The sequence below is a fragment of the Hyaena hyaena genome, unplaced genomic scaffold (assembly GCF_003009895.1).
Source record: "Hyaena hyaena isolate Hyena2069 unplaced genomic scaffold, ASM300989v1 scaffold_682, whole genome shotgun sequence".
NCBI classification, from domain to species: Eukaryota; Metazoa; Chordata; class Mammalia; order Carnivora; family Hyaenidae; genus Hyaena; species Hyaena hyaena.
The window spans coordinates 669024-696141 of NW_024081315.1; the positions used below are offsets into that span (position 1 = coordinate 669024).

The 27118-nt window shown below is 46.7% G+C and overlaps 1 protein-coding gene across 1 annotated transcript; it reads left to right on the forward strand.

The window, feature by feature from the left end:
• Positions 1-9844: 9844 nt before the first annotated feature.
• CLU (clusterin) lies at positions 9845-26435 on the forward strand. Its single transcript, XM_039217364.1, has 9 exons — positions 9845-9948; positions 13734-13865; positions 15184-15332; positions 18154-18324; positions 20061-20469; positions 21498-21602; positions 24796-25025; positions 25755-25930; positions 26186-26435. Exons 2-9 carry the CDS (start codon positions 13769-13771, stop codon positions 26193-26195), a joined length of 1347 nt encoding a protein of 448 aa, XP_039073295.1. The 5' UTR covers positions 9845-9948; positions 13734-13768; the 3' UTR covers positions 26196-26435.
• Positions 26436-27118: the final 683 nt, after the last annotated feature.

The following is a 27118-nucleotide window of genomic DNA, read 5'->3' on the forward strand; positions in this document are numbered from 1 at the left end:
AGACAGGGAAGAGAAACCAGAGGATAGTGGATTGGAGGTTGTTCTGGCACAGGCCAAGGACAGGCACACAACTGCTTTCAGCTATATCCCATTGGCCAGAACTCAGTCACATGACATCAAGCAAAGGCAGGGGCTGGGAAGCATCCCTTAGCTGGGTTACCAGAAGGAAAGGGGGAAACATGGATGCTGGTGATGCTAACAAACCCCTCTCCAGCCCAGAACCTGGCGAGATTGTCTCCCTGACTCCCTCCATAAACTCTCTTGCAGTGGATTGAAACTCCATGCAGTGTTACTGCTTTGTTAATGCCAGAGTTTCACCCAAATCATCATTCCTTGGAAGCCAAATATTTTGGGAAGGCAGATGTGCTCACCACTATACCGTTGATGCTGCACAGGAGTAAAATATTTCTGAAAGGTCACAGGGGGCCTGTCCCAACATAGCAGTATTCCAGCAATATAGGTGAAACAGGAAAATATAACTCCCATTTCCTGTTGGGTTCCATTTTAAAATAAGAAATAGAATTTCCCGGGGGAGGGGGGGGAATCCATCAACATTCTCAACTGAAGACCTTTGTTCAAAGAAGACATTGGCCCAGACTCTGGACTATGTGATATTTTCCACAATCGTTATATTTTATTGCTTCCTTCCAGAAATTTATGGAAGATTTGTCCATGTCTATGAATTATTGCTTTACTTTATGTTTATCAATACTAGAATTTTTGAGAATGTACCTAGTGGCCAAGAGGTACCCTGAAATACCACTCTTTAGTGCTGGGCGGTGCTGTATTGTACGAATTCTTCTAGCCTGAAAAATTCTTTTTTTTTTTTGTAATTTTTTTGTTTATTTATTTTTGAGAGAGAGAGAGAGAGAGAGCGAGTGGGGTAGAGGCAGAGAGAGAGACACCATCAGAAGCATACTCCAGGCTCTGAGCTGTCAGCACCAACTGAGCCACCCAGGGGCCCCAGCCTGAGAAATTCTTAAAGGGGGCTTCATAATGTCATACTAATACCTTATGTTATGAACTCTGTAAGGGTGAAGTTTTAAGAAAATTCATTTATTCTTAAGTTTTTAAAAAAGATTACGTTTTTTAAGTTTATTTATTTGGAGAGAGAGATTGAGGGCAAATGGAGGAGAGGTAGAGAGAGGGAGAGAGAGAGAATCCTAAGCAGGCTCTACACACAGCCTGGAGCCCAGTGCAAGGCTAGATCTCACAAACCCATGAGATCATAACCTGAACTGAGTGGGTGCCTGGGAGGCTCAGTCAGTTAAGCGTCCTACTTCAGCTCAGGTCATGATCTTGTGGTTTGTGGGTTCGAGCCCCACACTGGGCTCTGTGCTGACAGCTCAGAGCCTGGAGCCTGCTTCAGATTTTGTGTCTCCTTCTTTCTCTGCCCCTCCCCCACTTGTTCTCTGTCTCTCTCTCTCTGTATCTCTCTCTCTCTCTCAAAAATAAATAAAAATTAAAAACATATATGACCTGAGCTGTAATCAAGAGTTGGATGCCCAACTGACTGAGCCATCCAGGCGCCCTAAAGACTTTTTTTTTTTTAATGTTTTATTTATTTCTAGGAGAGAGAGAGAGAGAGAGCGTGAGCAGGGGAGGGTCAGAGAGAGAGGGAGTCACAGACTGAAACAGGCTCCAGGCTCTGAGCTGTCAGTCAGCCCAGAGCCCGACGTGGGGCTCAAACCCACGAACTGCGAGATCATGACCCAAGCGAAAGTCAGACGCTTAACCGACTAAGCCACCCAGGCGCCCCAAGACTTTAATTTTTTATGTAATCTCTGCACCCAACAGAAGGCTTGAACTTAGAACCCTGAGATCAAGAGTCATATGCTCTACAGAATGAGCTAGTCAGTTACCCCTGAAGCAGTTTAATTACAAAGATGCAGTGGAGCTTGAACAAAGCTTTCAAATTAATATAAAAAAATGTTAGCAAAGACAAAGTACTTAGATTTTTCATCCAAATCAATTACAAATTCAGGAAGAGAGTGGCTGACTTCACTTGGGGCTTGGTATAGATGAGAAGAGAAGGAGCCTTGATGCTGTGTAGAAAGGAGAAGTGTCTTTTAGCCAAACCATCCACTAGAAAATGGAAGGGGATCCTTGTAGGAATCCCATAATTTACATTACTGCAAAGAGGACTGGAAAAGCCCCTTATCCAGGGGGGAAAAATCAGACATATTAAAAATTTTTTAGTGTTTATTATTTATTTTTGAGGGACAGAGAGAGACAGAGCATGAGCAGAGGAGGGGCAGAGAGAGAGAGAGGGAGACACAGAATCTGAAGCAGGCTCCAGGCTCTGAGCTGTCAGTGCAGGGCCCAATGCAAGGCTCGAACCCATGAACCATGAGATCATGACCTGAGCTGAAGTTGGATGCTCAGCCAACTAAGCCACCCAGGCACTCAAAGAATCATACATATTAAAATGGAAATATCAGCACTGGAGGGACATGAATGCTTTTCAAGAAGATATTTCCCAATGGATTCGGTACTTAGGAATTTCTTTATAGCAGGCCTTTAAGAGACTGGGTTTAATGTTATAAGAAGGATCCTAATGGACGTTCCCATCTATACTCTGGATGGAAGAGACCTAGGAAGCCTGCTTATTTCTTTGTTTCTCATTCAAAACTGGAAGGACAAAATTCATAACAGTATTGACAGGTGTCTCCAGTACACTTATAAAATGTAACATTCAGGGGAAATAAATTGAAACCCTACATTTAGATCCACCATCACTTGCACTAACAAAGGATGAAGCTTTGTAATTCAGAGAAAAAGATGGAGTTGGTATGGGGCCATGCATGGCTTTGGTTCATTTATTACACAAACACATAGCCTGGAGCTGTGTGTGGAGCTGGGGATATGTTTCCTAACCTTGTGGATGCTACAGTTTTGATATGAATCAAAAATAGGAGAGGACTACTAAAATAAACCTGAGACCTTAGATCGCCCTCACTTAAGCATTGATTTAGATAACTTAACACGCATTTATTAAGTACCTACTGCATGCTAGCCATGTCTTAGAGAATGGGAGCACATAACCAAATGGAAGTGGGGAAACACTTGAACTCTAATCTGATAAATTTCAGTATACTATGTTTAGTCAAGATTTCTCTAACTTTTCCACTGCCATAATGACAGAAGTAGCAAAAATATCTTTGAAACCATTCCTCTTAAAAAAAAAAAAAAACGATGTAGGGACCTGTGGGTGGCTCAGTCGATGAAGTGTTGGACTCGTGATTTCCACTCAGGTCATGATCTCATGGTTCGTGTGATCGAGCTCTGTGTGGGGCTCTGCACAGACAACATGGAGCCTGCTTGGAATTCTCTCTCTCTCTCTGCCCCAACCCTGCTTGTGTGCTCTGTCTCAAAACAGACAAACAAATAAATAAAAATTAAAAGACAATGTAAAAGTTGCATACCATATCACAACAAAACAATATTTGTTTTAATATAGAAGTAATGTTTTTCTGGGTTTGGGGGGCCATGGAGCAGCCTGGAGTCAAGGAATGGTGGGGAACATGGCAGAGGGCTGTTGCACTGGTCCTTTTTCTACTATTTAGTATTTTCAAATTATATATCTATCTCACTTTGATAAAAGAAAAATTTATCTAGAAACAAAAATAATAGTTTAAACTGCTTCTAGACATATATTATGCTTCTGTGTTGGAAGAACGAATACAAAAATGTGATTTTTCTAAAACCAGTGTGTACCTTTCATGCAATTGTAATTACAATTACCATTTTTTTTTCAAACTGGACAAAATCAAAGTTCATACAGAAGACTTGACGTCTGAGAATAGCCAACGAAATTTGTAAAGGAACAGTGGGGAAATTATCTTTTCAATATCAATTATTGTTTTAAGACTATGTAATGAAAACAATATGTTACACATGAATAAAAAAATAAATCAGAGGAAGAAGCTAGAAAGTCCTAAAACAGATCCAAACTTATTTTGGAAAGTTCACAGACAACAAACTGGCATTTCTTTTTTTTTTTAATTTTTTAATGATTTATTTATTTCTGAGAGAGAGATAGAGAGAGAGAAAGCAGGGGAGGGTCAGAGAGAGAGAGGGAGACACAGAATCTGAAACAGGCTCCAGGCTCTGAGCTGGCTGTCAGCACAGAGCCTGACGCAGGGCTGGAACCCAGGAACCACAAGATCATGACCTGAGCCGAAGTTGGACGCTTAACCAACTGGGCCACCCATGCGCCCCCAAACTGGCATTTCAACTCGGCACAAATAGGGTACTTTATTTGATAAATCGTGTTGATGTGATTGGCTGTACATCGGGAAGAAAATGAAGTTAGATCCTTGCCTCACCTCCCTACTCCACACACACACACACACACACACACACCACCATACACACCACCATACACACCACCATACACACCACAAACACACCGATTCCATTTGGATGAAATATCTAAATACAAACATTGACACAACAGGAAACTAGAAGAAAATTAGGAGAATAACTGTCTATATTTTAGCGAGACATTCTTAAACAAGACAGGAGACCTAGAAACTATTAAGGGAAAAACCAAATTTCACCACATAAAAAATTTAAGTGTCCATAATCAAAAGGAAAAGACACAAAATAACTTGGTAAAAACATTTGCAACACACACATAAAATTTATTTATTTAAAGTACTCCTATGAACTGATAAGAAAAAGGGATCAAAGTTCAATAAAATGAGCGAACAATGTGAATAAGCAAGTCACAAAAGAGGCAACTTCACTTAAAAATGATTAATTGAGGGGCAGCTGGCTGGCTCAGTTGGTGAAGCACATGACTCTTGATCTCAGGGTTGTGGGTTCAAACCCCACGCTGGGTGTAGAGATTACTAAAAATAAAATCTTTAAAAAAACAATTAGTTGAAATTAATGAATAGGTGAAAGAATTAAGGTGGAAAGATGTCATTTTCACTCACCAGGACTGGCAAAAATGCAAAAAACCAGCAGTGTCCAGTCTGATGATCACCTAGGAAATGCACATTCATAGAGAGAGTGGGAATTATCATCACCTTTCAGGAAAACCATCTAGCAATAATAGATTAATGTGAACACTACAATTCTCTTTTATCCTACATGTTCCCTTTTATTCACCAATTCCACTTTGACAATCTACCTCATACCAGAAAAGGCACCAACATATTAGGATACATGTGAAAGGCCATTTCATGTGACACCATAGATAGATAGATAGATAGATAGATAGATAGATAGATAGATAGATAGAGACAAAAAACATGGGAATGGCTGAATAAAATATGTAGCTACAGAAAAGCATGGCTTAAATTGATCTGTGTATTGACCTAGAGGGATATCCATAATATTTTATTATGTGGAAAAGAACAAGCAATATGTATAATATGATTTTATATTTATTTTTAGAAAGAAAAGAAAAAGGCAAAATCCCTTATTTGTTTACATAAGTAATATGTGATGTATATATGTTATACATCTAAATATACATTCATGCATTCTAAATATACGTTTATGTATAAATAGACTCCATTACTTTCAAAGCATGAGGTTTAAGGAGAAACTGAATAAAGACAGAAAGGAAGAAAGGAAGGGAGAAAAGGAAGGAAGATTGATCATTCACTAAATATTAACTTTTCTCCCTAAATCTAAGCAAAAGTGCAGTCAAATGCTTCTGTGTCTTTGTATGCTGTCCTCACCCCACAGCCTGCTCAGAGGTCAGTGTAAACCAATTTGAGAAGCACAATGTGTTACAATATATACATAATATAAAAGGAAGCAGAGGGTGGCTGGGGGCACAGGACCTCAGTATCCAATCCCAGGTTCTAAGTGTCTGGCTGCCCTCCTGCCTGGCCACCCAAAACTGGGTCTTGAGTTTGTTCCTAAAGCCACGCCAAGAGGAACATGACAAAAAGGAGCACCCTTGAGGCAGGAAGGAGCAGAGTGAAGTATCTGGCAACCTCACTCTATTAGAAGGGAGTGAAGAACGTGTATAAGGAAACAGATCTAAGTTGAGATAGAGCCACTGTTTTCAAATGTTTGAAGGGCTGTCTTGTAGAGGAGGAGGAATTTAACATACAGCACCTTAGAAATAGGATGGAAGACAGAGAAGTGATAAGAGGGCAGATTTCAGCTCAGTGTCAGCAAACTCTAAGATTCCTTTGACCCCCAGCTTTGTCTTTTATAAAATATAATACCACCACATACTCTTAACAGTGACACAGAGATGCAGTGAGGATCACTGGGCACAGCCTAAGCCAGTAACTTGTAAACTAGAAAGCAGTGGTCTTCAACTTGGGCTGTGCATTAAAACTACTTGGAGAATTAAAAAAGTCCCGATGCTTTCTCTGCCTGCACCACAGCTTAATTCAATCAGAACCTCTGGTGCTGGGACTCAGGCATTGGTAAATTTTAAAGTTCCCCAAGTGATTCCATTGAAAACCACGGAACTAAAACAATTACTAGTTGGAATCCAGGAGATTGTGGAAAAAGTAGGTTTTACCTGAGACAGATCTGGGGGCCAATTTTAAAAAAGAAGCCCATTAATCTAAGAATTGGAGATTAATGTTAGAACTGACTCACTCTGGAGTGAAATCTAGACCATGTAGTGAGTCAACAGCAAGTGTAACAATGAAGACAGTATAAGTAATATTTGTCTACTCCTATGATAAGCAACTTGGGAAAGGCTAGTTTCATCTCTTTTCCCCAAAAGATATTCCCTAGATGGGAATATAGGGAAATACAACTAATGGAGTGAACCTTTCCATGCTTTAGGGAGACCCTGAAAAACCACTCAGGATATCTCTGCATCAGCTGTGGGCTGTTTACTGTATATAAGTTTAGGATGCATTTTTTTCATAGGTCTGTAATTGACTAGATACACTCATTCAATAATTTGAGCCTGGAGAGGAAGTGTTAATAACAGGCCACAGGGTACTTACTGTTCTTGTCCATTTCTAGCTTGTTCCAGTTATATCGGTGGTGGCCAAGCCATCATGCTGGTGGCACTAGCTGGACAGTGATGGCAGTGATGCGGATGCATAACAAAGATATTGTAGAAGCAGGCAAGAAATGGTGGGGCAAAGCATACAGAGATAAATCTATAAATGTAAATCTCTTTACTTCCCTCCCCTCCCCTGACAGTCACCTGCTTGGGGGTGGGGGGGGAGATAAAGCTCCAAACCCCAAATGGACTGCACAAGATGGGAGCAAAAGGATTAAATAGCAGCATTTGCCAAAGATGATGATGAATTCTATTATGAATCAGCCAAGTGACTCAGCAGCTGAATGAAAGCTTATCTAGAGCGTTTGAGCAAGGGGAAAGTTAGTCAGTCACCCCCTGTATTGGCAGACCCACAGCTGGGCTCAGAGCAGCAAGCAAGGCAAGGTCCAGAAGGCCAAAGGGCTGGGGAGGAATCTGCAAACAAAGACAGGGCAGGCAGCCACAAGGCTGGAGATCACTGGGAGAAGAGACTAGTGCCTTCAAATATCTGAAGGACTAGCAGGAGGGCAATGGACTGGTTTTTTCCTATATGGTTGTAAAGGATAGCGCTGGGCTTGGGCTAGCTCTTAAAGGAGCCAGACTCTGACTCAACAGAAGAACCTAATGCTATCAACAGCTTTTCTAGACAACGGTTTACATACAGATAGTGAGCTCCCAGTTACTGGGGGCATACAAACAGAGGCAGGATAATCAGCTGGGAAGAACGTGGTAGTTGGTGGTGGGGAGTTAGCATTCAAGTAAGGTGTAAGAGCTGAACCAGTTGACCTCTACGATCTACTCAGAATATTCATACTCCAATCATGTACTCTGGCGCTTTCAAAATTTGCACTTTTTCCCATTCAAGTGTAATCTTCTGAGCCTTGTTTGCTTAGTAGCTGGAGTAATCAAGTAATCATTCCCAGGGGACCACAGTTGTGGCTGTGAATGGTGTTATTTTCTTCCAAATTCTTTCTTCCTTTCCTCCCTTGCCCTACTTCAGCTGACTAAGGCGGATCTTTGCCTGACCTCCAAAGTCTGATTTTTACAAATATAATTATCACAGATTTATGCCTCCTGTGCCGGATGCTGGGGGAGCCAGAGGACAGAAAAGTTACAAGGAGTATGCTCAAAAACAGCTCCAGTGACCTCAGTCATTGATATGCTAAGGGGGAGGCAGTGCCCACAGGCCCACAGAAAATGTAGCTGTTACTGATGATTAGACTTTTTGTTTTTTTAAGAAAAATAAAAGGAGCCTCAGGAAAGAAACATGGCTCTACATTTTCATCAGGTGTTTTTGTTTTTGTTTTCTTGCTCAGCTGATCTTCCCAGGCTTGACATTGTCTCTGGTTAGGTAGAGTGGGACCTTAGAGATGACACAAGGCAGATTCTTCATTGTCCTGATGGGAGGCACTGAGGCCCAGAGGGCAAAGTGGTTGTCCGAGGTTACCCAGCACCTCTGGGCAGAGCCAAGACTCTAGTCAGAAATCTATGTACCCAGCTCCAGTGCCCCCACTTTTTCACAGGCCTAGAAGATTCATCCATGCTCCCTTCTGAAAAGGGGTGGGGTCCTAGTTGTCCCTGGACCTTGGGAAATCAGGAACTGGGCCTCAAGCTGTACCTCTGAAGTTGGGAGCAGAAAATTCAGTCCCCTTCCATACAGCTCTCTCCTAAACCCTTACATCTTACGTGGTTTTCAAAGTTGGCGCCCAAACCAGGCTGCCTAATCCTGCCCTGCCTACCCATCTTCCCCCATCAGTGTGAGAACCCCTTCAGGCAGCTGGACTTTTCACCTGCTGTGCAAATGTCCTGGGGTTCCAAAGTGAGTGGCTCTGTTTCTTCCCCAAGCAGTAGCTATACCTGAGGGGCATCTGGGGTACTGCCCTCTGTGCCAGGGCATCATGTGAAGGCTCCCATCTCTCTGTCACATCAATGACCCCTGTCGAAGGGACTCTAGAAGTAAGCCCTTCCTGTCTGTCGGCAGAGGGAACTGTGACAGATGGAGCTGAGTGAGCCCCTTGCAAACAGGACCTGCACAGAATTTGCAAGGCCAGATGAAAGATGAAAATTTGGGGCCTCTTGTTCAACACCTATGAGGAATTTCAAGACTGCAGCCATAGCCATCAAACCAAGCTTGGGGTGCTGAGTCCCACACCATGGAGCCCACCCTGCTCTCCCGGGCCCCAAGTGGATGCGGACAATAATTTGTTTAAGGTTCAGGGGGTCTTCTGGTTCCCCAAATGAGTTCTCTGCTCCTGGCTAAAAACATATTTCTGCTTGCTCCTCACCAGGAGGTCTACCAAAGGACCACCGCGGCCACTGTGGTAGTTGGAGACGTTCTATCTTTCCTGCTGTGTGCCCTTCTCTAGCACAACCTTCTCCCCGTCCCACCCGCATTATTTCCGACGCTTTCTACTTATATGGAACAAGAGATGTGGCTCGCGTTCAAATGTGAAAAGAGCCTTGAGGTTTTATTTTGGACTGGAAACCGGTCAGGAGCGCAGTGCACCCCTGGAACCCTGTGAAGGGTTCGCCCAGCAACGTTATGTGAGCTCAAGCACTCCGCTCCTGGGGGGCACCGTCCCTGAACTCCGAGCCCCGGGGGGTGGGGGGAGTGGCGCAGCGCCCAGCGTCTGTCTGCCCCAGAGCCGGAGCCAGCGCGGCCTTTATCGGTGCAGATGCCTTGCCTCCCCTCCCCTCCCCTCCCCTCCCCTCCCCTCCCCACTACGCGCGCTCCCAGCCGGGTGCTGTACAGGAGCACTCCCCCACCCTACACCTCCGCATCCCCTCTGGCGCCGGCTTCCAGAAAGCTCCCAGTGAATTCCACGGCGTTCTTTGGGCGTGAGTCATGCAGGTTTGCAGACAGCCCCAAAGGGGGTGTAGACAAGGCTGAGCGCTATAAATACGCGCGCCTCACGGTGCTCACCACGCGTCGCCAGGAGCAGCGCACGGTCGCCGGGCGCCGCTGATCGGTGAGATGTCCCCACCTCGCCTACCCGGCACAGAGCCCCACCGGGACCCACGGGAGGGCGGGGATGGCAGCCAGGCGAGGACGGGAAGATCGCTGGTACTCACAAGGCTGTCAGAGCTGCGCTTAGGATGGAATCGGGAGACCATGGAAGGGAGGTGGCCCGAGATCCATCACTAGGCCGCCGAGCTGAAGGCGGAATGGCCGGGGGTGGCGCAAGGGCAGGCCAGAACTGTGCTCGCTAGCTCCAGCCGCAATTCTATGGGTAAATACGACAGGTGTAATGACCTTCCTTTTGCAAACATGGGGAAACTAAGACTTGGAGAACGAATGCCTAAACCCGGTGCCCAGACTAATGAGTGGCGGAGCCGGTCGCCACAAAGGGCCTCCCTGCAGCATCTTCCTTGTACAGGTACTGATGTCCAGGGCTGATTGTCAGCTGGCCTGCCTGAGTCATCCTGTTTGTTCCTGAATTCTCTAGTTGTCCCCACAGTGTGTTTATGTTTGGATTTTAAGTACATGTTGCAACCACTTAAATCCCACCCTTTCTGCTTCCTAATGCACCAGGATACATCGGAGGAAAGTCATGCATCCTCCCTCAGACCTCAGACATCTGATCCAGCTGTCTCATTTTACAGATGATAATCTGAGGCCTGGAAAGGTTTAGGATCCTCTCCCAAGATAAACAGCGAGTAGATGTCAGAATCAGGATTAGAACTGAAGCCTTGATCTTCCAGAATTTCTGGACCTAAAAAAAAAGGTGCTGAGGATGATGATGATGATGATTTTAAAAGAGAGAGGTTAAGAATTTAAGAATGAGTACAGATACAGTGAAAGAATACTGGCAGGAATGTTCATTATAATAACAGTGTGAAACTGCATACAATTTAACCTTGCAAAATAGAGTATGCCAGAAAATGGACTATTACATAACCACAAAAGAGTGCTTTTAAGGACTGTTTGGAGGTAGTGGGTGTAAGGGATCTGATTGTACACAAATGCATAGGAAATAGAAGGAAATATGCCACAGTGCTAGTATTTGCCTCTGGATGGTGTGAATTTCAGGTACATTATTTTTCTTTCTGGTTTAGTTTCTACATTTGTGGAGGCGGTAGGATAGGAGCGTAGGCCTTGGGCTTTAAAAACCATGCAACTTGCCAGCTGCATGACCACTTTGCTTAGGTCTCTATGTCCTTCTCATGGCTCCCTCTCCCATGGTTAAGCCTCCTTGGGGGAAAGAGGCTGCCTGGGGGTGGTGGGGGAAAGGAGGGCCTTGGCAGGGTCCCTTTGTCCAATCAGAGCAACTGGCAGCCAGGCTGCCAGGATATGAGCTCAGGCAGTTAGTTGTAGGCAGTTCCCTGTCCAGCCCCCATTCTAGTCTGTCCGTGACTAGTTGTATCAATCTCACATTCGGAATCAGAGTCAGCATGATAACAAGACACGCCCCCGCTGATTCGTAGGTACTGTAAAGGAGCTGATCATTGCACTAGAGCAAAGCCACACAGGGAGGGACCATGGATGCCCGGTTCAGTCCCTCTGTCCCTCTCCAAACGTGCACCTCCTCCCACTGCCCCGATAGATATTGCCAAAGCCCACAGTTAGTCCTAGGTCAGATTTCGACATAGTCAGAATTTACTATGATTATATAAGACCCCTGTATTTACAGAACACAGTCCCATCTCTGAGGTCCAAGTTGGGGACATTTTACAGATGAGGACACTAAGGTTCCAATTTTTTTAAAAAGTTTTTTCTTAATGTTTTATTTATTTCTGAGAGAGAGAGAGAGAGAGAGAGGGAGAAAGAGAGATAGAGATAGCATGAACAGAAGAGGATCAGAGAGAGAGGGAGACACAGAATCTGAAACAGGCTCCAGGTTCTGATCTGGCTGTGTCAGCACAGAGCCTGACACGGGCTTGAGCCCATGAACCATGAGATCATGACCTGAGCTGAAGTCAGACACCTAACCGACTGAGCCACCCAGGTGCCCCCAACTAAGGCTCTGATTTAATTGACTTAGTGTCAAGGAAAGAACACTGGGCTGGAGGTTGGGAGGGCTGGGTCCTCATCCTGGGGTGGCCAGTCTGCTGCAGACCTTGGGGAGCCCCATCTCAGCTCTAGGGTCTCCTTCCCCTCTGAGGGGGAGTGATCGGGGCAGGAGACTGATCTTTTCCTCAGCTCAGAACTGGCCGGAGCCCCAGTGGATCCCAGGCTCCTGGTGGGAGTCTCTGTACTAGCTGCTGGATTTCTGGACTCCTCATTCAGTGCTCTTCTCGTCCAAACCTATTTCCGAGGCTCTTGTGTGAATTTCTGAGAAGGATCCAGGGACCTCTTCCAGAGACGTGTTCTTGCTGGCTTTCTCTCTATGGCGTAACAAAAGCTCTGTTTCTCTTTGAGGTGTTTCAGGCCTCAGTGAGCAGCTAGGGCAGAGCCCGTGAGCCCTGGGCCTCTCCTGGCAGGCCTGAAATAGCACCCCGACTCAGCCACCCACCCTGTCTTTGGGGAAGGCAATGACCCATTCTCTTCTCCCACGCTGCTCCTTTGCTCTGAGTGGCCAGTCTGGGAACCACAGCTTGGCTGCTTTGCTAATTACTTTTCGGGGGAGGCATCCTTTATTAACGTGCTACCAAGTGTCCATATGGGCCTACTGAACTGAGGGCAGTTTGTAGATGTTTACAATTTCAGGAAGGGGGGGGAACCCCGCCTCCCTGCTATGTTATGGGAAATGAGTAAGTTCAGATAAGCAGTGGGGTGCGGAGGTCAGAAGACGGGCTGCTGGAGAGGGGGATTCTGTTTTAGACAACAATTTCAGCTTCTGGGAAAGGGTCCATTGTGTAAGACTGGGCTGTCCTGCGCTCCGAGCAGTCAGCTGAGTGGTGGCAGGGCACCTTGGCAGGGCACCCTACTATGGGCTTAAAGGGATAGCCCTGTGAAAGGGACCTGGCAGGGCACAGGCCTACGTCCATCCAGAGGGAACTTCTGGGGAGGCATGGGACCCATCTTTAACACCTTGACTTTGCCCCCCTCCCAGGACAATTGCTCTCCTGTATTTATACCCCAAATCCATGCAGCCTTGCTCAGGCCTCATGCTAGGGATGGAAGATGGGATTTATTGTCCTTTGCCAACCCAAAGGGTTGTCTGTCACTGCCTCATAGTCTTGAAAAGCAGCTTTAGGTGGTGTTAAGGCTCAGTGGAGAGAAAGGTGTTGTGATTGGTTGGTGTTGCCTGTGGGCAGGATTAGTGGTGCCCACAGCAGGGGGCTGTTGAACTCTGGGAGGCCTTCCCCAAGTTAGGGGTGGGGAAGGAGAGGGCTGGGTGAGTCATCCCAGAGAAGTGTTTTGAGGGTTTATTTGATATGAGCAGGTATCATCAGATAGACGTCCTTTCTGGATGCAGAAAGCACATGTCCAGACTTAGTCAGTGATTCTGGAGGGGGGAGGGGAGGAGGAGGAGGGGGAGGAAAAGGAGGAGAAGGGGGAGGAAGGGGAGGAGGAGGTGCAGGGCTGGACCTGAGCCCAGGGCTCTGACTCCAGAATTCTCTTTTCTTCTGTCTTAGGCTGCTTCTCCTATGGTTCCTCCCTGTACCCACTGCCTCCACTTTCTTTTGAAGGTGTCGGGTGGTGAGACTGATCTTTTCTCCCAGCTTCCCCAGGGGTAAAAACACTGGACTTTGGGCTGAGGGGCTGGCCGAGGGCAGGGCCCCAGGGGAGCTGCTGTAGGCTGCAGGCTGGGCCAGGAACCAGCAGGCTGTCTAGCTGTTACCATGACAGTCTCCTGTTCTCCACAAACAGAGGCCTGCTGGGATTCCAGAATTGGAGAGGCAGGCATGATGAAGACTCTCCTACTGCTGGTGGGGCTGCTGCTGGCTGGGAAGAATGGACCGGTTCTGGGAGACAAGGCGGTCTCAGACTCGGAGCTCCAGGGTGAGTGGAGCAGGGATTCTCCTCAACCACGCGTCCTCGCTATCAGGGCCCCAAGCAGAAAAAACTGTTTTCTCCCGTGTACCGGGTCTGCTTTGCTCGGACCAACCCCTCCTGGAGCCTGCTTACTCCAAGCTACCTGGCCTAGGTGGTCAAGTGGGCTCCAAGGCAGTTTTCGGGGGTATCCCGAGTGCTCGGAAAGCACTGGATGCCACAGCATCCCTTTTAGGCTGTTCCCTTGCCAGTCTGCTTGTCCTGGGTCCCACACCTCCTTCGCCAAGGGCTATGAAGCCAGGATCATTTGAGCCTTGTGACTTGCCACTGCACCTGCTGTATGTATCCTATGCCATTCCACCTAGACACCCAGTGGTCCATATCCAGGCAAGGGAAACGTCCTCCTTCAGAGCCCAGCCAGCATCCCCTCCTCTGCAAGGCCCTTCCTGCATCCTGTCCTCCCTCCTCCCACCCTTGTCCTGTAAGCTGAGCACTTCTTTGGGGGTAGTGGTTGAAAACTCAGACTTTGAGATCAGACTTGGGTGATCAGGCCCTGGTGTGTCTGACTCTGCGACTCCCGAGATGTGTAACCTGGGGTAGGTATCTGATCTCACTGTGCTTCCTTTTCCACACGAATGCCATGGGGATGATGTCAGTGCACAGAACATGAAATAAAAGGTGTGTGAAGTGGCCAAACTCAGTGCTGGCCCAGGAAAACCACCAGAAAAGCCTTAGCTGTTACTCCTTCAGCACTTTGGTGACATTGTCCCCTTGCCTTTGTCACATGGTATTGTGTCTCGATTGTAGTCTCCTCACGAAATGGTGCCATTCACTCATCTTTGTGTCCCCCGTCACCTGGCACCATGGAATAAAGAAGCTCCGATGTTTGATTATACTGAATTCCAGATAATTGTATCCCAAATAATATTTTACATTTTGATGTAAACAGTCACACTTCTAGGATTTTTTTCCCCTTGGAGGTTTTCTTCTGTGGCTGGGCAGGCTGGTTCTCCAGAGCCACAGGGACATAGTGGCCTGGTGCAGTTTGCTGCCCCTCCTCTGGGCTGTGTCTGCCCCAGCAGGTTGTGTTCCTGAGCCGCTGGTATAGTCGCTATGTGGGCCCTGGGTCCACGGTGAGCCCTGGGATGGAAACCCATGTTGGGGCAAAGCTGGGGCCCGAAGGCTGCCTGCCACAGTGGGCACTCCCAGCCTCGACAGCTCCTAGGCCGAGCCGGCCTTCCCGACTCTTCCAACTGGTTCTAGGATGACATCCCCAGTGCTATCTCTTCCTTTCTCCTCACTCTACCTCCCGGCCCTTCTCCTACAGAAATGTCCACTGAAGGGAGTAAGTACATTAACAAGGAAATTAAAAATGCACTCAAGGGCGTGAAGCAAATAAAGACTCTGATAGAACAGACCAATGAAGAGCGCAAATCCCTGCTCAGCAACTTAGAAGAAGCCAAGAAGAAGAAAGAGGTAAGGACTGTGCCATGTGACCAGGTGACAGCGCCCTCCCCCTGGAGGCTCCCCTGCTAGAGAGGAGCTGTGATCCAGGGCTCCTGTAGTGCCCTGCGGGTTGCTGCGGTGACCATCAGCCCTTCCAGGCTAGTGTCAGGTGATGCTGGGGCTGCAGTTAAGAAATAGGGAAAGTTTCTTTGCTTTTGAAAGCTTCCAGGGGTGAGGTTTTGGATCTGGTCTTTTACAAGCCTGGCGCAGTGACCGATGATGCCAGGACTCACTTCAATAGATTTTCTAAACCTGGACAATGCAAGCTCCAAGGTAGGCTTTGGATAAGGTCTGTTCCAGGTCAGGAGGGGAATGGGGTCCTGCCATCAGGAAGTTTATCTAATATGGACAATACCTTTGGGGTTAAGGCAAGCATACACTGTATTGCCCCAAGGCTTTCTAGAGTTCTATTTCATAAAGAGACAGCTAATCCAATAGTGAAAGTAGCTGGTCTAGCCTGTCCTAATGATTCAACAAAACTAAAACATCATAATGCAATAAACTTATTTTAAAAATCAGTAATCCCCTCAAGTGTATCCTAAAAACCTACTCCCATTGCCTCCCTAATGAAGGAAATTCTGAGACGGGGTCACCTGCTACCTTCACAACCCATAGTGCACAACTTTACTGTTTTAAAGACTCTGAGGGGTCACCTGGGTGGCGCAGTCCGTTAAGCATCTGACTCGATTTTGGCTCAGGTCATGATCTCATGGTTGTAGATCGAGTCCCACATCGGGCTTACAATTCTCTCTCCCCATGCCCCTCTCCCCTGCTCATGCACTCTGTCTCTAAAAATTTTTTTAAACTTTTAAAAACTAAAAGAAAACGATAATAAAGAGTAAATAAATGCATAAAACAAGGGCTCTGAGAAGGTCTGCAGGGAGGAAGTTTGTGGAATTTCATTTAACCCCGTGTTTTCCAAGTGGAATTGATCAGGGCACCCTATTTTCTCCCCTTGAGAGCTGGAAGCCACTTCAGGAAATGCCGGCCTGGATACAGCTCTTTCTTTAGATACTTAATGCCCTTCCTTGGTGTCAGTGTTTGTTTGGTTTTTTTTCTTGACATTTTGAGAATCCTCAAGTAGCTCATGCAGAGGTGGCAGGCAGGTCTTATTCTGGACTTTTTATGGTTAGCATCAGAATTTGATATTCTACACTCCAGGCTCTGTGATAAGGCACATCACATTCAGGAAAAGACTACATTACTTCTTAGTTCTTGAACATGTGAACAGGGAAGAAAAGAAGGGGGTAGAGCAGTTGACAGTTATGCATTGGCTCTGCAGGTGGTGTGCTGGCTTTTCCAGCAGAAGCAGAGAGCCAGGGGTGCAGGGGACCTGGAACAGGGGAGGGATGGCTCATAAGTCTTCCTTCCTGCTCAGCTCTTCACAGTGTAGCTTTGCTTTGGGGTGTGGATGGTCTACTTCATTCTTCATGGAAGTGTCAATACATTCATTTATTGAGATTTAATATAAAACAGTGGAAGGGGAAAAGCTTTCCATCACCCTTTTACCTGAGGACTGTTAACAGTTGATCTGTTTTTTACTGCATTTTCCCCTCTATACTCTTTTGACAGCTACCGTATTCAAAATCACGAATTGTTAACATGAAAAAATGCTTGTTACACTATTTAGAACTTAGCTACGGACACCTTGCCAAACTACTTCTCCAGCCTCTGTGTGTACCACAGTTTGCTTGACTTGTCTTTTAGTTTTAAGCACCTGGGTTGATTCCAGTATTTTTTTTTCTGCCATAAACAAATACTGTAACAAATATCTTCATGCATAGGGATTTTCCCTTTACAGCAGGAATTCTTCGGGGTGGATTCTTGTAGAATTATTGGACCAAATGAGACAGATGTGCAAGAGAGTTTTGGTAGTTGTGTGACTTTAATTTTTAGTTTAAAAAAGTTTTTTAAGGTTATTTATTTACTTTGAGAGAGAGGAAAAGAGAGCCATGAAGGGAGGGGCAGAGAGGGAGAGAGAGAGAATCCCAAGTAGGCTCCATGCTGTCACCACAGAGCCTGATGAGGGGCTCGAACTCACAAACTGTGAGATCATGACCTGACCTAAAACCAAGAGTTGGATGCTTAACTGACTGGGCCACCCAGGAGCCTCTTAATGTTTGTTTTTTTTTTTTTTTAATGTTTATTTATATTCGAGAGACAGAGAGAGAGAGTCGGGGAGGAGCAGAGAGAAACAGACATAGAATCTGAAGCAGGCTCCAAGCTTGGAGCTGTCAGCAGAGAGCCCAACGCAGGGCTTGTATGCAAAAGCTGTGAGATCACAATCAGAGCAGAAGTCAAACACTTAACTAACTGAGCCACAAGAACCCCCATGACTGTGATTGAGAAAGTTCACTTATTCTCATTGCATACTAGGGAATGTGGCTGCAATAGACAAATAAGATTCAGGACATCTGTGGAGGCTTCGGAAGACAACATTTAAACACCAAAAGTGGAGAACAGAAAATTAGGTATAAGGGAACAGTAAATCCTGGGGTCAAGACTAAGTGCAGAATCAGAGGAAGGGAATATCCACATGGGTTCTAGTGGCCAGACAAAACCGTAAAGAAGCACTGGGACTTGAAGTTGAGAAGGTCTTTAAAGCTGGATGGGGAGGGAACTCCAGGCGAATGAGGGAACGCAGGAGCCCGAGGAGGGAATAAGCACACTGTGTGGCCAGCCCTGGGAAGACCCGCCCAAGGGCTGGAGGGCCAGGCACCGCCGTGCCCCCTTGGAAAGCATGGAGCCTGTCGTTTCTGTGTGGCTCACCTGGCCTCGTGTCCCCCTGTAGGATGCCCTGAGTGAGACCAAGGACTCTGAAATGAAGCTGAAGGCGTCCGAGGGGGTGTGCAATGACACCATGATGGCCCTCTGGGAGGAGTGTAAGCCGTGCCTGAAACAGACCTGCATGAAGTTCTACGCTCGCGTCTGCAGAAGCGGCTCGGGCCTGGTTGGCCAACAGGTGACAGGGGACACGCTGCTGAGGACAGCTAGGCTCTGAGCCGGGGGTGGGGGCGGCGGTGGAGAACTGAGTGAAATACACATCTGTGGTCCTACATCCAGTTCCAGCATGTTGGGGTGCTCCTTGCGCCCCGCAGTTCCCCCACAGCATACTGCAATTCAGCCCCATTCTGACACTGTCCACCTGGAGACCCCATCAGATCCCACAGGGTAAGGACTCAGGCCCACTATGGACGTTCCTCTCCACCCCCCAGCTTCAACCGCTTGCTACTTGTGCTTCTGTCCTACTGGCTAGCATGGAGGTTCTCGCAACACGCCCCCCCCCCTTGGGTTCAGTTAATTTGCTAGAGCAGCTCACAGCTCAGAGACACAGTTGACTTACTAGGTTGTTGATTTCTTATAAAAGGATGTAACTCAGAAAAGCCAGAAGAAGAGATGCCTAGGGCAAGGTGTGGGGAGAGGGTGGGGAGCTAACATGCCCCCTGAGAGGGTGCCACTCTCCTGTGTCTTCACATGTTTACCAACCCAGAGGCACCTCAAGCTCATCGTTTTGGGATTTTCTGGAGTCTTCCTTCCATAGTCACAATTGATAAAATCATTGAAATCATTGGCCATTGTGAATGGATTCAACTTCCAGCCCCTCCCCGCTCCCCAGATATCAGGAGGTGGGATTAAGAATTCCACGTTCTGAGGTGCCTGGGTGGCTCAGTCGGTTAAGCGTCCGACTTAGGCTCAGGTCATGACCTCACAGTTCATGGATTCAAGCTCCGTGTAGGGCTCTGTGCTGACAGCTAGCTCAGAGCCTGGAGCCTGTCTTCAGATTCTGTGTCTCCCTCTTTCTCTGAACCTCCCCTGCTCATGCTGTCTCTATCTCTCTCTCAAAAATAAATAAAACATTAAAAAAAAAAAAAGAATTCCACGTTCTAATTGTTCTAATCTGGGTTGGTTCCTCTGGCAACCAGCCCCCATCCTTAGGTGCTTTCTAAAAACCACCTCATTAACATAACAAAAGACCTATATTATGTTCCTGAGGGCTTTAGGAACCCCATGAAGACCGAATCTACATTTCTTACTATAAATCACAGCATCACAGTTTCATTCCACATGCCCTGATGCAACTGATCAGCTGCATTGGGCTGCAATGGGGCCTGGAGCGTCCATGATCAGTTGCCCACGTTGGCTATGAGGGCACAAATGTGAAGTCCTTAAAAGCACATGTGCCAGGTATTTGCCATCTGTTAGAAGATTCTTCTCTAGAAATTGTTAGCTGGATAACATAACAAAGAGCTTCGTAGTATAGCAAATCCCTGTGCCCACTTAGGCAGAAGGAATTAGGAATTTTAGCACATGAATATTGATCTCATCCTCCCCTATGGGCTTTGTCTGGTTGGAGCTCATGAATTGAAGGCTGTCAGCTGGCTCTTTGGCTGAGTAGGGGTGTGGATATCCTTCATGGTCAAAAAAAAGATGAGTCTCAGGTGACAGGTGTTTGTGCATTTCTTGGCCTCAGACGTCATTCTAAATTCTTCCCTGTTGGGTGGGTAGAATGGAAGTACATTGGCCCCACAGTTGGGGGACCAGAGAGCCAGTTCCAGCAGGACCTTTGGTCATGTGCTATGACCAAGGAGACCAAGGGGCGGAGAGGGGCTGGGACTGGCTCTTCGCACAAGCAGGAGGCCAGAAGGAGGCTGGGATCTTATCAACCTTCTCCGAACTTCCCTATTTTGCCTGTTACAGCTTGAGGAGTTCCTGAACCAGAGTTCTCCCTTCTACTTCTGGATTAATGGCGACCGTATCGACTCCCTGCTGGAGAATGACCGGCAGCAGACCCACGCCCTGGACATCATGCAGGACAGATTCAACCGTGCATCCCGCATTATGGATGAGCTTTTCCAGGACAGATTTTTCACCCGGGAGCCCCAGGATACTTACCACTACTCACCCTTCAGCTCATTCCATAGGAGGCCTTTCTTCTTCAATCCCAAGTCCCGCTTCGCCCGGAATGTAATGCCTTTCCCTGCATTCCAGCCCTTGAACTTCCACGACATGTTTCAGCCCTTCTTTGACATGATACACCAGGCTCAACAGGCCATGGACGTCAACCTCCATAGAATTCCCTACCACTTCCCGATGGAATTCACAGACGGTGAGAAAAATGTCTCATTCTTCCTAAGGGATGGGAACTAGAAGGTTATTGAAAAGCTCAGTAGATTCTAAGAACGTTGCCGGGGGCTTTGCGTGTGTCATCTCAGTTTCCCCCAGCAACTCCATAAAGGTAGTATTATTCCCATTTAAGGAGGAGAAAAGTATGACAAAAGGTAAAGGAGTGTGTGTCCAAGTATTCATAGCCGATAAAGTGTGACCTGGTCAAATTTATCCCTGCTGGACTTGTAATCTTCTTCTTTCCAAGTTTGCCGTTCCCCTTGCAGCCACTGGTGGACATGACATGGATTAGTCCTTTCCAGAGAACCAGACAGCCTTTGTCTTGGGAACTCAGGTGACTTTATGTGGATGCCATGCACATATTGATCACAAATTATATAATGAGCCCATATTACAGTTTAGAAAACCATTCATGGCTATAGCCCTGGAGCCTGGTGGAGAATGGGCATGCAATGAATATTTTTTCAGTGAATGAAGTCTAATATGGACATGAAAAGTCAATACGTTTAGAAGTGATTTCCTTCATTGAACTAATAGACATGGTTGGCCAACACCATCTCCTAAATGCTGCAGTGTGTTGGCTTGATACAGTCTGGAAATACAGAACCTTGAACCTTGAACTGAATAGCATCTACTGTGTATCTGTAATGAGGAGAGCTCTGTGTTATAAAGAGGCTCAAACGAGGACCCCCTTCCTGCCTTCAAGGGGCTTGCAGACTGGCTAGGGGGAGAGAAATGAGCCAAATGGTTCTGATGCCAAAGAGAGGCGTATGGAATTACGGCAGTGTGGTGGCAGGAGGGCCTCATCACCCAGAGATGGTGGGAGGTGAAGCCAGGGATCCCCCAATCAGTTGTGCAGGCAGATGACTAATTTCCAACCTGCTCTGCCCACAGAAGCATCTCAGAGGGGCAAACAGTAGCATGGAAGGATCAGAGAGGTGGGGTGGCCCATCACTGTATTGCTCTGTGCGGGCCCTTGGCATGACTCCCTCTTCTCTCTTGTGTCTCCAGAAGACAGCCAAGACCGTACTGTGTGCAAGGAGATCCGTCACAACTCCACAGGGTGCCTGAGGATGAAGGACCAGTGTGACAAGTGCCAGGAGATCTTGTCAGTGGGTGAGTCAGGGAGCCCTGAGTCCCTGGTCCCTCTCTGGGGCTCCCTTTGTGGGGTCAGACTCATGGGACTTGAAATTCCACTCTGTTGCCTTCTGGCTATGGCACTATGGCCTTGGCCCTACTCCACCTGGGCCCTCATCTGTAGATACGGGTCAAGATGTAGGGCTGTCCCTGAAATCGGGAGACGGCATGTTTTGATTTCCCCAGTGATCTTCTTCCCGATGGCCCACCCTGGCAGACCTCCTCATTTTTCCCTGCAGATGAGGGAACTTTAGATAATAAGTATTCTATTTAACAAACACTTACCATGTGTACCCTTGGCACTGTTGTGAACACTTTGCAAACATTTACTCATTTCCTCAGAATGACCCTGAGTTGGGTATAGTTATTGTCTCTTTCTTAACAGAGGTGAAATCTTGTAGTCAAGAAATGGCTGAGTAACTTCCTAAGATTATAGAACACCCTTATGTGGGGAACTAGTTGTTTTAGATATGTTCTTTACTGGTGTTTGGTGTGATGTCCCTGGAACACATGGGTTACTGGTAGTGGCTCCTTCGCTTCCCAGCAAAATACCCTTTGGTTGGTTGGTCCCCAAAGCAAAGGTCCTCACTGAACATGATAACAAGGAGACATGATAACATAAGCCATCTGTTAACACGTATTTCATATTTAACGTGTCTTAGTACTGTATTCTTAAAGTAAGCTAGAAAAAAGTGATTAAGAAAATCATAAAGAAGATAGGGTGTCTGGGTGGCTCCGTCGGTTAAGCATCCGACTCTTGGTTTTGGCTCAGGTCATGATCTCACAGTCGTGAGATTGAGCCCTGCACTGGGAGCCCCACTTCACATTCTCTGTCTGCCTCTGTCTCTGTCCCCTCTCTCCCCCACTCCCGCTCACCCTCTTGCTCTCTCTCTCTCACTCAAAAAAGAAAGAAGGAAGGAAGGAAAGAAAGAGAGAAGGAAAGAAAAGACAAGACAAGACAAAGAGAGAAAGAAAACCATAAAGAAGAGAAAAATGACATTTACAGTACAACACCTGGTATAGAATCCTCACTGTGGACTCATTCGAGGGTCGACTGTATTTCCCCTTCAGCTGTTGCCCTCAGTTTTATTAGATCTGCTCATCGACAGTTTCCTGTTTCTTTGTGTTGGTTCCTGCCACACGACAGTCTGTGTTCAGAAAAGTTAATTGTTCCCCTGTACATAACAGATCAATCTGTGGCTTTGCTCTTAATACATTCGGGTTTGCCAGGGCAAGCCTTCAGAGTCTAGTTAAATATTGCTAGCCTCACTCCTATAATTTTGGAACCCACTGCAAAATAAATACAAGTGCTGTGAGAGGCTGATATGCAAAGCGTAGATGAGTACTCAACCAAGCCTCCTGGGCTTTTCCCATAAAATATCATAGTTAGAGTTGCAGAAATTACACAGTACTTTGCCTCAAGAAAGTCCTGTTTAGGGCCAGAAAGAGATGCACAGATGCCTGGGCTCAAATTGGCATCCCTACCATTGAACTTTTTTTTTTGTTTGTTTGTTTATTTTGAAAGAGAGAGCCTGCATGAACATGGGGTGGGGGGAGGGGCAGAGAGAGAGCACGCTGTCCATGCTGAGCCCGACTCAGAGCTCAAACCCACGACCGTGAAATCCTGACCTGAGCCAAAATCAGGAGTTGGACGCTCAGCCAACTGAGCCACCCAGGCACCTCCCCGCTGCTTCCACAGCACTGGTATTAATGGTCACTGATCACAGCTTACCTAAACTACCTTCTTTTCTACATTGAGAGTTATCACCTCTTGTCAAAGGTGCTTGCAACCAAGTGAGCACACACTGCCCGAACACTCTAGACCAGAGTTTTTCAACTTTGGCACTCCTGACATTTTGGACCAGATCATTTTTTTGTCACGTGGGACTGTCCTGTGCCCTGTGGACTGTTTAGCCACCAGGCGCCAGTAGCCTCCCTTCCCCAGCAGTCCTGACAACGAAAACAATTTTCAGACCTTGCCAAGTATCCCCTGGGGGGCAGCAGACACCTCCCACCCCCCAGTTGAGATCCACTGCTCCAGTCAGTCTTGGTTCTCAATGGCTTTCCTTATTTTTTAATTCTCCCCTGGTGAAAGAGTTAAGATTATTCAACCTGGCTTTTGTTTTTTGCCCCACCTAACATTTTTGAAATTTTAATACGAATGATTACATTTAATTTAATCACTAAGGGTAATCATTTATAGTCACTGCAGTGTGCAAAGATCTGTCCTCTCCCGACTTGGCTTGGGTTTGGTGTACCCTTCTTGGGATATTTTTTAGTAAAATTAGGGAAAGAAAATCAACAGTTTTTAAAGAGATAGTGGGTAGTTGCCAGCTCTGATCAGTCTGAAAACTGCAGTGGGCATTCAGGGACCAAAAGGAATGAGCTGTGTCTTCTCTGTCCCTCTGGTGAGCATGGTGACCAGCCGTGGTGGGCAGATGGGCAAGCCGGGATCCCCAGACACACAGGCTGCCGTGCTTTGTGCCCCAAGGATCCTGGCCAGCCCTTCTGCCTCAGGGACTGTTGGTACTAGATTTCCAACCCTGCAGATATGCTCCAAAGACAGGCTTGGAGAATTTTCCAGAGCCACAGACTCAGAGTAGGAAGAGCCTGGCCCCATGAATCATTTCTTTTATGACTTTAGGCAATGGATTTACCTCTGCAGGCCTCAGTTTCATTACTGGTAACACTTAAAGGCAGCATAGATGTGATTATTGGAGATAGTGGATTTCTAAAGAACTTATGTAGTATCTGGTACCGAGTAGGTGCCCCACAAATGGTCGCTCTGAGTAACCCCTCCTTCGTTCTGGAAATGATGCATCTAGGGACTAGGGCAGCGAGGGCAGGTCTGGGTCAGTGCTCCTCAAAAGTGCGGTCAACACTGCTTGTCGCCAGTCTCCAAGAGGATAAGGGTTTTGTACCCAAAGGTAAGTCAATGACATCCCTAAAGACACTTTTTAGTTCAGGTGACATTGTTTTCCAGAGCAAGATTTGACGGCTGAAGGAAGCTGCGTGCTGACTTATATTCCAGGATGAGACTGATGGCACGTGGTTTGTGGTTCGGCACTTACAGTAGCCCTGCTTTCGGTCCTGGCTCCAAGGACGGATTTCCATTCATTCCTTTTTAGCTTTCCCTTCACATTTCTGCCTTTTCTTCTTCATCTCTGGGCAGACTGTGCTGGCAGCAACCCCTTGCAGGTGCAGCTGCGACAGGAGCTCAACAGCTCCCTCCAGATAGCGGAGAAGTTCACCAAGCTGTACGACGAGCTACTGCAGTCCTACCAGGAGAAGATGTTCAACACGTCCTCGCTGCTGAAGCAGCTGAATGAGCAGTTTAGCTGGGTGTCCCAGCTGGCTAATCTCACTCAGAGCGAGGACCCGTTCTATCTCCAGGTCACTACGGTGAGTCGTGTCCTGACCATGCCCTGAAGCTTGGGGGCGTGATCTGGAGGCGACGTGAACCTTCCCAAGGAGTAGATGGGATGAAGATATTAAAGGGAGTCCTTATGCTTCAGATTGAGCTTATGTCATATTGCAGGAAACATAAGAGGTTTTTCATACATGGTTGCATGGAAGTCTCATCACCCAGTGAGGTGTAGAACATCATGCTCCCATTTTATGGTTGAGGAAAGGGAGACAGATTCAACAGCTTGCCCAAGGGTTAATAACTGATAGGTGACTCACCTGGGCAGTTGAACTTGTGTGCTTGGCTGGAAAGCCTATGATCTCCCCATGAGGCTGCCTTGCTGCCCTGTGCTGTGTCGAGTGCCTCATGAATTGGGGCATTATTCTCTACCAGTGATAGAAAGCTTCTCTCTAGTGCTGGGAGCTCTTTTTTTGTTTTTCTTTCCCCAATTCCTTTTCTGCCACTGGCCCAGGCAGCAGCTGCCCAAAGAAAACATGGTGGCTTAGAAACATGCGGGGCTCCCCATGGGCTTGTCCTCTGCAGACAATGTTTGTACCTACAAACAAATGTCTCTGAAATAGGGCATTTCTGTTCACAGAGTTACACAGATGTCTAAGTTAGTCGAAAGCAAAAAGCAACTGTCCAGATTTTAGCCTGGCTTTTGCTGCAAAACAAGTCCACTTGGACCAGCATTTCAGTTCTTCTCTTACTGTTTTTCCTTCTAGGTGAGCTCGCAGACTTCTGACTCCAATGTTCCCTCTGGCCTCACTAAGGTGGTCGTGAAGCTCTTTGATTCCGACCCCATCACTGTGATGGTCCCAGAAGAAGTCTCCAGGAACAATCCTAAATTTATGGAGACCGTGGCAGAGAAAGCCCTTCAGGAATACCGTCAAAAGAACTGGTGAGTATGCAGGCCTTACCTGTTGTCCCTCCGGGCCCCGCAGGTCCCCAGGGGCCAGAAACGACAGCATATCCAGCTTGGGAACGATGGCTCCGGGAGCCAGAGCCCAGGCACAAAGCCAGAAGATCACTGGACATTTTAATTTTCCTTGGAAGGATGATGACCTTTCTTTATTGATAAGAATTTGAGTATTGGTTGCTGCCTCTCAGTGAATATTGAGCCCTCACCTTCCATTTCCCTTCATTTTATTTTCAGGGAGAAATGAGATATGAACATTGCCTCTCCAGATATGGGGGCATCTGAGTTCAGCTGCCCCCCAAGATGAGCGATAGGCCTAGAGAGAACTCTGCATGTCACCACGTGACCAGGCCTTGCCTCAAGGCCCTCCTGTCCCTTCACCCAGCCTTTCCTCCCTCTGGACTCTGCATTGTAATGCCTGCGTTTGCTGATCACGGGAAGAACTCCCACGTGCCACTAATTCAATAAAACCAGTAATCAGAATGTTCTAGGGTGTCCTCCTTGTATGCTGTTTTTTTCTGTCTCCCACACACCTTCATTTTAGTACCAAAAAAAAAGTAGAAAAAAAAAGCAGTAGCAAAGATGGTATAAGGAGTATCATATAATTGAGAATAAACAGAGTGTGACAAAGGTAAACCATAGGATTCTTGCTCTTAGGGGAAAGAGATGTGTTCGAATGGCCAAGTGAAATAAATTTCGGAAAAATGAATTTTTTCCATTCCATTATAAAACCGTTGATGTTTTCCTGATTGGGGTAGGTGAGATCTGAAGGAATACCTTGAAAATCAGAGTGATAAGGGGATACTAACAAGGCATACTGAGTATTTTAATACACAATTGCTATTTTCCTAATAGAAACTGTTGTCCCTAAAAGGAAAAACGAGGCGATTTCCTTTTCATTTGGAATGTGGGTATTGTGGGTATGCTGCCAATCCGTACAGCCCTTACATCTGTCCACTCCACCATGATTTCTCTTCCACTTGGGTTTTTCCTGATGAGGAGTTCAAACAAGTCGGGGAAAAAAAAAAAAAAAAAAAATCTGGCTGGGCTGCAGTACCCCATGCTGCCAGCAGGTGGCCCTGCCTACCTGTGGTACTTCCCTCAACATGAAGTTACTAAGCATTTCCATTTAGGAGTATTTTCTAGCCATAGAATTCTTTTCATAAAATA